Source organism: Anabas testudineus, chromosome 7 (genome assembly GCF_900324465.2).
Source record: "Anabas testudineus chromosome 7, fAnaTes1.2, whole genome shotgun sequence".
Lineage (NCBI taxonomy): Eukaryota > Metazoa > Chordata > Actinopteri > Anabantiformes > Anabantidae > Anabas > Anabas testudineus.
This window is the reverse complement of record NC_046616.1, coordinates 11,625,006-11,635,866: the sequence shown is the minus strand read 5'-3', so window position 1 is coordinate 11,635,866 and position 10,861 is coordinate 11,625,006. Positions and strand designations below refer to the sequence as shown.

At 39.9% G+C, this 10,861-nt stretch overlaps 2 protein-coding genes across 2 annotated transcripts; one reads left to right on the top strand and one right to left on the bottom strand.

The window, feature by feature from the left end:
• Positions 1-76: 76 nt before the first annotated feature.
• On the top strand, positions 77-2,829 carry LOC113167805 (glutathione S-transferase Mu 3-like). Its single transcript, XM_026368674.1, has 8 exons — positions 77-240; positions 923-998; positions 1,093-1,157; positions 1,241-1,322; positions 1,423-1,520; positions 1,600-1,695; positions 2,170-2,280; positions 2,438-2,829. The coding sequence occupies exons 1-8, from the start codon at positions 205-207 to the stop codon at positions 2,531-2,533; spliced, it is 660 nt and encodes a 219-aa protein (XP_026224459.1). The 5' UTR covers positions 77-204; the 3' UTR covers positions 2,534-2,829.
• On the bottom strand, positions 2,663-10,699 carry eps8l3b (EPS8-like 3b). Its single transcript, XM_026368675.1, is given in 21 exon segments — positions 2,663-3,312; positions 3,392-3,524; positions 3,635-3,720; positions 3,808-3,924; positions 4,458-4,551; positions 4,684-4,732; positions 5,172-5,347; positions 6,328-6,473; positions 6,585-6,659; positions 6,780-6,859; positions 6,975-7,107; positions 7,232-7,374; positions 7,454-7,587; positions 7,712-7,797; positions 8,003-8,152; positions 8,880-9,038; positions 9,124-9,188; positions 9,304-9,410; positions 9,690-9,783; positions 10,420-10,465; positions 10,568-10,699. Coding segments are annotated over 19 exon segments (2,013 nt in total). The 5' UTR covers positions 9,728-9,783; positions 10,420-10,465; positions 10,568-10,699; the 3' UTR covers positions 2,663-3,270.
• Between the last annotated feature and the right edge of the window lie 162 nt (positions 10,700-10,861).

Genomic DNA, 10,861 nt, shown 5'->3' with positions numbered 1-10,861 from the left:
GTGTCAGGACATGTTAAATGTTGAATTTGTGTTAAACCCACGAACCGGTTCTTCTCAGCCGAGCGTGACGGTCCGGTTCACCCCGCCCACGTCGCCTGTCTGCAGAAAAGGGAGCAGCTCACCTGCTCTCCGCCACTCTGTGCTGTCTCACAGCTGCAGCAGACTCTCAGCCAGACGCGTCCAATCTCACAAAGTGACTTGAAAATGACCATGAAGCTGGCGTACTGGGACATCCGCGGGGTAAGGCTGCTTGTTGTCCTTGTTAGCGAGCTAACAGTAGCTAGCTTGTGTTGTTCGTAGCGCCGTAGCTGCTAACTGTTGTTGATGATGGACAGCCCGTAGACACGACTCGCTGCGCCGCCGCCATTCAACCCGTGTGCTGTTCCTGTGGTAACAAAGCCAAAGTTTGCACGGTGCAACCGTGTTTGTTTATAAGTAAATAAATAAAAAGAAATAGCGACTTTACTTCGCTCCGTTAAAATGTTATGTAACCGTTGCCCTTTTGTGACGTCAGCAACGGCTCCAGCGTTCGAATCGAGTTGACTGAAACTAGTAGCGTCGAGTCGTTAGATGACGTAGAAGCTGCAGATGACGTCGACTTTAACTTTATTCGATCATTTGGCTTAAAAAATCGAAAGCAGTCATTGACCCACTTCTGCAAAGATGAGAAAACTTTCATCAAAAAGTTCCCATAAAAGTTTTGTTTTATTTTTTAGAAAAAAAGCAGCAAACTTTTGTGGTTTTATAGAAAATGGCTCCATTTTTCCTCTTCGTCATATGATTTAAATAACAAATCATTAGTTAGAATTGTTTTTATTTATATGAGATTAAACCGTCAGTGCATAGCATCTGTCTGTATCCATGTTGTAAACTCACGTGTTGCCATAAAAGCTAAGAACCTGTCTCTTTCCCGTTTTTGCAGCTCGCCCAGCCCATCCGCCTGCTGCTGGAATACACTGGCACCAAGTATGAGGACAAGTTCTTTGTCTGTGGCGAAGGTGAGTTCACCTAACAGAAACAGTTGTGATCATTTCATCCAACCACATGTTCCTGTTACATACCTCATTCATGAAACCCGCGTCTCTTGCACAGCTCCAAACTACGACAAGAGCTGCTGGTTTGACATAAAAGAGAAGCTTGGAATGGACTTTCCCAACGTATGTGTGTTTGAACTTTTAAAAAAGACTTGAAATGACAATTGTGAATAACGTAATTAATTGTGATTAACATTTCACAATAGCTGCCTTACTTGGAAGATGGAAACAGGAAGATAGTGCAGAGCAATGCTATCATGAGATACATTGCTCGTAAGCACAATTTATGTAAGTATAGTGCGATTACTCTACAAAAAAAATATTTTCAGAAGGAATGCACCACAGTGAAAGGCTTTTTCTGAGTGTTTCCCTAAAATCTATCCAACAGGTGGAGAGACTGAGGAGGAGAAGATCCGTGTGGACATCATGGAAAACCAGGCAATGGACTTCAGAAATGGCTTTGTGATTATGTGCTACACAGACTTTGTAAGTGCTACATTAAAGGTTAATTACCATTAGGATTATGCCTGTGAATCTCTATTAATAATGACCTCTGCGACTGCAGGACAAGATGAAGCCAGGCTACCTTGAGAAGCTGCCAGGTCTCCTCAAGCAGTTCTCAGATTTCCTGGGAAACAGGAAGTGGTTTGCTGGTGACAAGGTACACCATTAAATAATAGACTCTTTGTATGTTATGGGCTCAGTCATTTTAAATCTGTATTCATTAATGTTTTTTGGGGGGGGACACAACACATTAAGCTGAAAACCAAATGCATTCAACATGTTTTTAGACATAAGAAGTTAACATGTTGAACTTCTTATCAAATACTTGTTAATATCAGGCACAAAACACATAAGTGGAATTTAAATTGTATTTTGAGAAATTAACTATAGTGTGTTAAAACTGTTGACTAGAGCTCATCTCATTATGACATGAAACAGAATTTAACTAGGACCTTTTCAATGGGTTATAAAGCTTTGCAGGGGGGGGCTTGTTGGAGTCTGATCTTACTCATTACATGCAGTAATTTGATTGTTTTGATGAAACTATTGATTAGTGCTGCTTCAAAGTTTATTTTAGCCCGCATTTCCATTTTTAGCATGTTGAATTAATGTAATATTTCATATATTACAGATCACTTTTGTGGACTTCATCATGTACGAGCTGTTGGATCAGCACAGGATGTTTCATTCCACATGCTTTGATAACTTCAAGAACCTCAAAGATTTTCTGGACCGTTTTGAGGTGAGAACATTCAGCTGTTGGAGACATAAACATCACATCCTACAATAACAGTGTTGGTGTGATGCCTGTACATAAATGACGTACATATGCAGTATCCTCTGTGCAAGCCTCAACATGTTCACAGGATAATGTAACACAGTTTATCATGTCATCATAGGCTCTGGAGAAGATTGCTGCCTACATGAAATCGAACAGATTCATAAAGAATCCTGTCAACAACAAGATGGCCAAATGGGGAAACAAGAGGGATTAAGGAAAATGCATAACTGTGCCTTAGAGAAATACGACCATAACAATTATACTTGGTAACCATAAATTCACAACTGGTGATAAGTTGTTCCCTTTAGTTTCTTTTTTTTTTTTTTTAAGCAGTTGACTAATGTTTACTAAAAATGATTCACACTCCCAGATTAACATGAGTTTTGTAAAAGGAAAAAAAGTTTGTACTGATTACAAAGATAAGTAGACACTTTAATTTGACTTGAAGCACTTGATTTCTTTGTTACATTCAACCTAGAATTTGACAGAATAAAGTCAATTTTGTCTAAATCTTGATTTTTTTTTTTTTTTTCTTTCATTTCTCATCTTCAGTATCCCTTCATGTACAATGCAGGATGCAAGAAACATTCATTCAAAGACAAGCATGAGTATAAAAGTTAATGGAGCTGGAGAGAATGTAACGTACCTAGTAACGACACCCAACCTGGTTAACAAGTTATCAAGAGAAACATGGTGTTGAATAGAACATAAATGTCTACATTTACCTTTTTAATCAGTCAGGAAAACTATACACAATTTATTACAAGTACACCAACTAAAATAATGTCAATTACTAACGTAATTAAGTTTCATTTGAATTACAGACGTATAATGGAGTTTCATTTGGGTTGAATGTTGCATCAATGCAACTTCATAGGGCAAAGAATGTGGGAAAAAAATTACAATTTAAGTTGTAAAGACACTGAAGGACTTTAGAACTGAAGCATGTTGTCAGTAGCGGCCGTTGTACATGCCTGATGGTTCACTGGCGAGCTGCCGGGAACAGGAAAATACATTAGTGATGTGTTGTAGTTGGGTGGGAGCATGTGTGTTCATATGACACATTACTTACTGCAATGGCTGACTTGATGGCCTGAAGCTGGAAGAAGACCTTGCCTCCCTCTTCTGGACACACAGTCCTTATCTCGTCCTTGGTCATCCCCAGAAGAAGTTTCCCATTCAGCACCCCGAGGCTGCTCACAGTGCTGCACATGAGGAGGCATAAAACCCAGATTATCTGACATCATCATTCAACACCAGCCTTATTTACAGTATTTTAAAGGTTTTTAGTCCCTGTGTGGAGCACATCACTCACATTTTAGAGAACCCTTTATACTCCAGCCAGGCTTTCACTTCTGCAGGTGATGAGGTCATGTCCAAAGTCACTGGGCCACGATTCTGCTGTGAGGAGTAAAAAGACTAAAATGTCTTGTCTGTTAACTTGTTAATCTGTTACTCAGAGGCAGAGCTGCATGTTATTGTGCTCACTGGTAAATCATCCATGGGCCCAGGACCCCTCATCGGCTCCAGAACATTCTGAGGAACATTTCCTTCTTCACCACTGGTGTTACGAACAAGCCACCATTGTTTAGATTTCTGAATCACCTGTGAAGGAAGAAGAAGATGAAATAATCCAAACATGTTACAGTCATTAACAACGTTTATAATTGTGAGCGGGATAAATATATGAACATATCTGTGATTAGTAAGTAGCAATAAGTCATTATTTAAATGAATAATTAAGTTTGGGTGTCAGCTGCTTTCTGCTGCAGCTCCAATATCATCCAGTATGTTTCATAGGTAGTCTGTTTCTACTGTGTTTTTTTTTATCCTGTTTCTGCCTGTTATTGAATTACAACTCACATTAACTGGAAATGTAAATTACAAGTAAAACAATTAATCCCAGAGGAGGAAACCTAATCATCTGTGTCCTGTAATTTAATTGTAACGAATAAATCACCTAATGCATTTTTGTAATTTGTTCATTTATACTCATGTTGCCCAAAAATAGCTAACTACAGGATTTTAATGTTTAATATCATATTACTACAAGTAACCTTTGAACTATCTCTAATAATACAAATATAACATTTGTAGTTCCAGGTAAGAAGGTTACTGGACCATGTTTGTCACCTCACCTGAACCGTTTCACCCTTCATAATGCTCAGCTCTCGGTTGTTCCTGGCCATGAAGTCATACATGACTCGCATGTACTGGGGCGGCTCACTGAAGCTGAAACAACAACGACGGACACACTTTGTCACATAGGTTTATTTGACCAGATTAAAGTCCAGTGAACACTGCTTCAGGAAATCACAGATGTGATCATAAAGCCACTATTTACCGCCGTGTAGTAATTCTTACCGTGCTGGAGTCTGTGGTGGTGAACCCAAAGGACTGTTGGCTGCAGGCTGTAAAAGGCACAAAACACAACATAATGAAAGTGAATGAAAACAAGGATTGTGATCATGGCTGCAGATGGGAGTTGTCTCGTGTTGCTTAGCTAATAACTAATAGTTAAGATACTGGCTGCCAGATGGTGGCATTAATTACAACAGTGAGAACCACTCAGGCATTCATTTTCCATTGTAGGGGATTATATAATTTCAGCTACTCCCAACTTCTCAAGCAGGGCAGCAACATGCAAGGCAGCAGCATTGTAATTGACCACGTGGGCCATCTAATTAAGCAGCAGCTGGATGTCTACTTGTGAAAAGTACATACAATCTCTGCTTAAGCACACATATTGTTCAAACTACTTAAATAACTGTAGAAATACTGGGTTTGGAGACAAATGACGAATGAAGTGGTTCTACCTCTTCAGGCTGCCATTGCCTCACTCTGGGCATGATGCTCTGGCTTTCATTCATCTGTCCATTGGGTTGGCCAGGTGGGAATCGCTTGGCTGTTGCTCCTGCTCAGCGGACCATTGTGGGCTGGGGAGGGTACGTGGACGGGGGGAGGCGGCTGCCAGCCATCGTAGAACTCGGGGAAATAAGGTGGGACATTATCATCTGGCCATCTGGACCTGTAAGGTGACAGGTGGGCAGGTAATTGTCAGATAAGTCAAAGACAAAAGTTCTAATGCTTATTATCCTCAGAGTAAACTGATCTGTGAGTGACTGAAAAAGTACAGTTATGAAGATACATAAAACAAATGTAAACGATAAATGCATTTTACTTTTAGTTTATAGGTTATATGTATATATATATATATATGTATATATATATATATATATATATATATATGGTCATTTCTTTTCTTGTAACAGGGAAGAAAAGACTAATCTGGCCTACGAGCACCTCATGAGCTTGTTATCAAATTGTAGTTTTACAGGGGTTTTGTGCTGGGCTATTTCTTTGCTGGATGCAGTCACTTAATGGACCCTTATGTAAAGAGGCAAGTTTGTAGTTTCCTTTTCAATGGATAGTCAAAAGAGTGACATCAATCTTTTCATTTATAACCCAGCAGGAAAATAAATAAACATGCCTCCCAAAATGTCAAACTATAATAAAATGGTTGAAAAATAATATATTGATGCTGTTGAGATCAGTTAGAAGGCATTTATGTCAACATTTGAGTTTCCTGGTGGTGAAAATTTCTTTTGCTCATGTCTGATTTTTCTTTAATGCTGCTGTAACACTAATAAATGAGTTTCTCGCTGTCTAAAAAAGCCATTAAGTCTACAATTAGATATAATATTAGTTGATTTTGGCCCAGTCAGCAACCAGCAGATAAAGCATGTGTCCTGATGGATGAGGAAAACCGCAGGCCAGTTGGATTTTTCTCAAGCTAGCACAACCTGCCAGTTACATTTTCGCCTTCAACCATAAATGCAGCATTAACTATGACCTAAATACTGTTTGCATAGCAGCAAACAGATTCACTGCACCTATGTTAGGGTGTGTCTGGACAGGTGTAGGTGCACTTACAATCAGAGGGCTGTATGGGGAAATTTAACAAGCAGTAGATAAAGACTTGTGTGAGGATTACATAAGCAGAACTACCTAGGGACGTTCCAGCAGTCTCCCAGAGACCTCCAAATGTGGTCCTCCTCTGGGCTGACGACCGTACTGAGGAATCGCATGGCCACATCTGTGAGCAGTGGGGAGAGCACACTGGGAGGGAGGTCTGCAGGATACTGAGGCAATATCTGTGGGAAGAGAGTGCCACGGTGTGGTGAAGAAGAACACTCAACATGCGGATTTGAAACGAGCCTGAAGCTCAGCGAGTTGACAATAAACTCTAGGTTAAATGGGCTCACCGCGGATAAACAAGAGAAGAAGATGTGCACAAAGTCAGAAGCACTGGGGCTGGTAAGTGTTGTGTCCAGCTGTCCCTGTACGAGAATGAGGGGGTAATTCTATCACACTGTCTTCTAGTCAGAGAGCATTCACTCAGATATGGTTAACATGTCATCTGTAGATACATTTGCAAATATTTAGAAAAACGCGTTTACCAGAAGGTTGAATCCGTATTTAATTTTCTGAAGACAGGCAACATATTCCTCCCAGTGTGGCAGATTGTCAACGACTGGTGCTGCAGGAGACATACATTCATGTTAAATACTAATCAGAGTGTATCTTTAGGAGACTATTGTCCCTGTAATTATCTTCTTAATTAAAGATAAAGATAAACTGGAAAAAGGTAATACCACTTGTCTTTGACTTATTCCCTTTGCCTTTTTTCTTCTTGCTCTTGGCCTTTTGCAGTGAAGGATTGTTTACTGCAGCTGACACTTTGTTGACGAAGATCTCCAAATCATTTATAACATGATTTAAAATGTCCTATGGAAAGGAATAAAAATAGGGAATAAAGGAGAAAGGTGATCAGACAACGTTCATAATAAGTTATCAACAATATCATTTACTTTACTTTAACTTATGTACATAGTTCATCTACAGCACTAACCGTGTTCCTCTCTGTGTCCATTTGCTCAGGATCAACCCCAGGTGGAAAATCAGGTGGGAAATCAGGGGGGAAGTCAGGTGGAAAATCAGGGGGGTGCATTCTTTCTTCTTGTGGGGGAGGGGTCCATGGGGGAGACATATTTTCTAATTGGAGAAAAAGTCTTTTTATTTACGAACTGCAGAATAATGATACAGGACATCTGCTTATTTGCACACATCATACCTGGTTCTCTGTTGCCCCACTGTGGAGGTGGGTGGTCCGGCGGTGGGGGGGTCCTGTCTCGCTGCACAGGACGGGAGCCAACCTGCCGGAAACCTCCTGGAGCATTTTGCCCGATGATATTCTCAAGATCACTCCTGAGAACATCAACATGCAGCAGCTAATTAATTGGACTGATCTGAAAGCTCGTCCTTCAGCTTTGTTCTCATTCATTTTGATTTATCGTAGTTCAGCCTGTGTTGATGTGATGTGACACTGTACCTGATGTCAGACTGCTCTCTGCGGGGTTCTACCTCACCACCTCCTTTTTGGACTGCTTTGTCCAGATCACTCTTAATGAGCTCCGCCTGTTAAAACAGATTTTTTAAATCAAACTCTATGTAACACCAACGAAAACAGCTGCATACGTGTTGCTGTGAAATGCTGATAATATCCCGGAGGACACTGGTTTTACACACGGCAACCTCCAACACGACTAACACATCCTCCCTCCTCTGGAGGCCAAAGTTAAGTTCAAAAGGTCACCAGTGGTTCTCATGAGATGTGACTCACCCCTGTCTCCTCACACTGGAACATGAAGACCTGAGGGAAGCGTTTGCTGCGTTCCCGCACAGTCACTGTCAGCAGAGCGTTGTAGGCACAGCTATCCAGCACAGCTTTGGTTTCCACAATGCAACTCAAAGGCAACGAATCCAGCTCTGCCTGTTGAATCAGATTGAATTGTACAATATGTTTATGAAAGTCAATAGGAGCATTTATATACATTTAAAAATATGTGAATCAAATCAATAGAAATATTTAAGGACAGTCATTGATGTAAAAGTGTCACGGGACAGGTGCCCTTTACAGATAAGCATGCAGTAGTATTAATGTACTGCTTCTCTGATACCATTCATCAGTGGAGAGTATTGTGACTTTCTGTCTAAACTAAAATGAGACTGGTAACACATGTAGTAAGATGCAGGTGAACAGTATCACAGTATCAAAATGCCTCCTGACTGTTCTTTGTCATGTATCATATAGTCTTTATGATGAACCTGAGCTGTTACAATCAGGGCAAAGGTAAAGAGTACGGCCGAGGCACGTTGCTTCTTTACACCCTCCATAGTTCTATTAAACATCCTCTTGATAAGACAGTTTTCATTTATTTGTGTTATATCATGGAAATGTCGTGTTGTCAGATGTCTGTCTGTAATTGTAATATCACTTAGCACTGGTATCTAAGTTGCCACAGATACAAAAAGAATATCTGAAAAGACGATAATCAAGAACAAACTAAATGCATTTAAACTTAACACTTCATTCATGCTTCACCCATTTGTGGCCATATATACAAACTGCATACTTTAGACTTTAATGAAACAATTACAAACAAATTATAAACAATGACTTCTAAGACATTTTAAAGAGATTAGAAATTGCTACCAACCTTGGTCTCGATGTCACTGAGCAGCAGATATCCTCCCTGAACTTCCATGATCATATCCTGGGGCCACAGGCGACCTTTGACATCCAGCCTCTTGAGCTTGGCCACGCAGTCGTCCACTGTCCTCACCTCCTGGCCGTCCAGCTCACAGGTGAACAGATGCTGTGAAGTCAGTGCTGAGGGTCATGAATGAGGAACAGCTAAAAGTTGTACTGTTAGTAACGTTTAGATTTTCAGACGCCTTTACCTCCACTCTGACATGAAAGTCGTCTGATTGTCTGTTCAGTGTCTCTGAGTACTCTTTTCTCTGCACTGACATAAAGGAAAATTCTATTTTACACAATGTAACATGCGTTTAGTTTCTGACATCACACTCAGAAATATGACTACACAGCAAACAGCGTGTGTTGTTTATGTCTGCACATACTGTATATGGATCTCCCACTGGGTCTGGACATGCCGTTTCTCTGCAGTGGAGAAACCTTGAGGTCATCTTGTTGGAAAGGCCTCCTGAATTCATCCTGCAGAGCAGCCCTGAAGAACAGTAAAAGGTCATTTATTAAACAGGAGAAGTGGGGCACAATCAGCAGTGGAACATGTCAATAAAACCTCATTGTCACCAGCTCAGTGATCTGGAGATAAACAATCCACATTGCACAACTTAAATAGAGTAGAGTAGAGTAGAGTAGAGTAGAGAGAGTTAGGGTTGGTGTTTGTTAAATTATATACAGAATTTTAAATATAAGTATTAAAACACCTTAACTGCATTAGAACCTGGACTGGAAACCTGAAAAAGACATAAAGCTTCTTTACCTTGGTGAATACGAGAAAGGGCCTGTGTTTCCAAACATTTTCAAACGTCTGTCTTTTCTGTTTTTGGAAGAGTTCAAACTGGGAATCCACTGACCTGTAGTGCCAACCATGTGACAATAAAACATTTATATAGTTTCATATTAAACCAGGTGGTTGAGAAGAAACAGACATCGTTACTCACTTTATTTGCCTAAGATATTTAGATATTTTACAAACTAAAACTTGAATTTATAAGACACAAAATGTCCCTCTCTCAGTTTTACTGCTACAATAGTTGTAAAATACAAATATGACCAGTGATTAACTAATGTTAAACAACAGTAACTAGATTTTGTGTGACTGACAGTGGTGAGGTCCGTTTTTTACTTGACTGTAATGATTGTCATTTGCTCTTTTGACTGTTCTACTCAGCAATTTACATAATTTAGCTCTGAAGCTGAATTGGAAAGCAGTCATAAAGCGCAACAGTGGAGCAACGGTTACTTAATTACACAAACTATAATAAAAAGGTTTAAAATGAACACCAAGTTTCAATTATTAAACTGTCTTAAAGACTTCACATCTTAACTGAACTTAGATCAGCTTAAAATGATATTTTTTACATTTTCACTGACACTTCATCACTAGGTTAAGACAAACACCTGCCCCAGTTTTGCAACATGATGAAGCAGGGTACACACTTTAACTTCAATAAATTAAATCTGGTATTGAGCTTAAACACATCACATACCTCCTGAATTGAATGTAGAGTGAAAAACACGGTTCCAACAGACTTTCTGTAAGAGGAAGCATTTTCATTTCTGAACACACGTAATAAACAGTCAGGATTATTTGCTTTAATTATAACCTCTAGTCACATTAGCTTATTTTCTTGTTACCGGTCAGTGTCAGCTCTGCTTTGGCGTCATCATTCCCCTTCTTTCTAATGTATTTTCAACCAAGACGTTTCAGAAGAGAAAACTTTAGTTCCTCGCACACTGGCGAGAACATTTCCTTGACTTCCTGCTTGAAGTCACCGGGATCAAAGTGCAACAGCACGATGGGAGTGACGGATTGAGAGGGTTGGCCTGATGTGTCATTTGAAGGAAGGTATGTGAAGTATGGTGGAAAAAAGAAAATTCGTGGCTCATAATGAGTCCAAAGGTTTAGAAATGTTCTACAATATCTTGTCC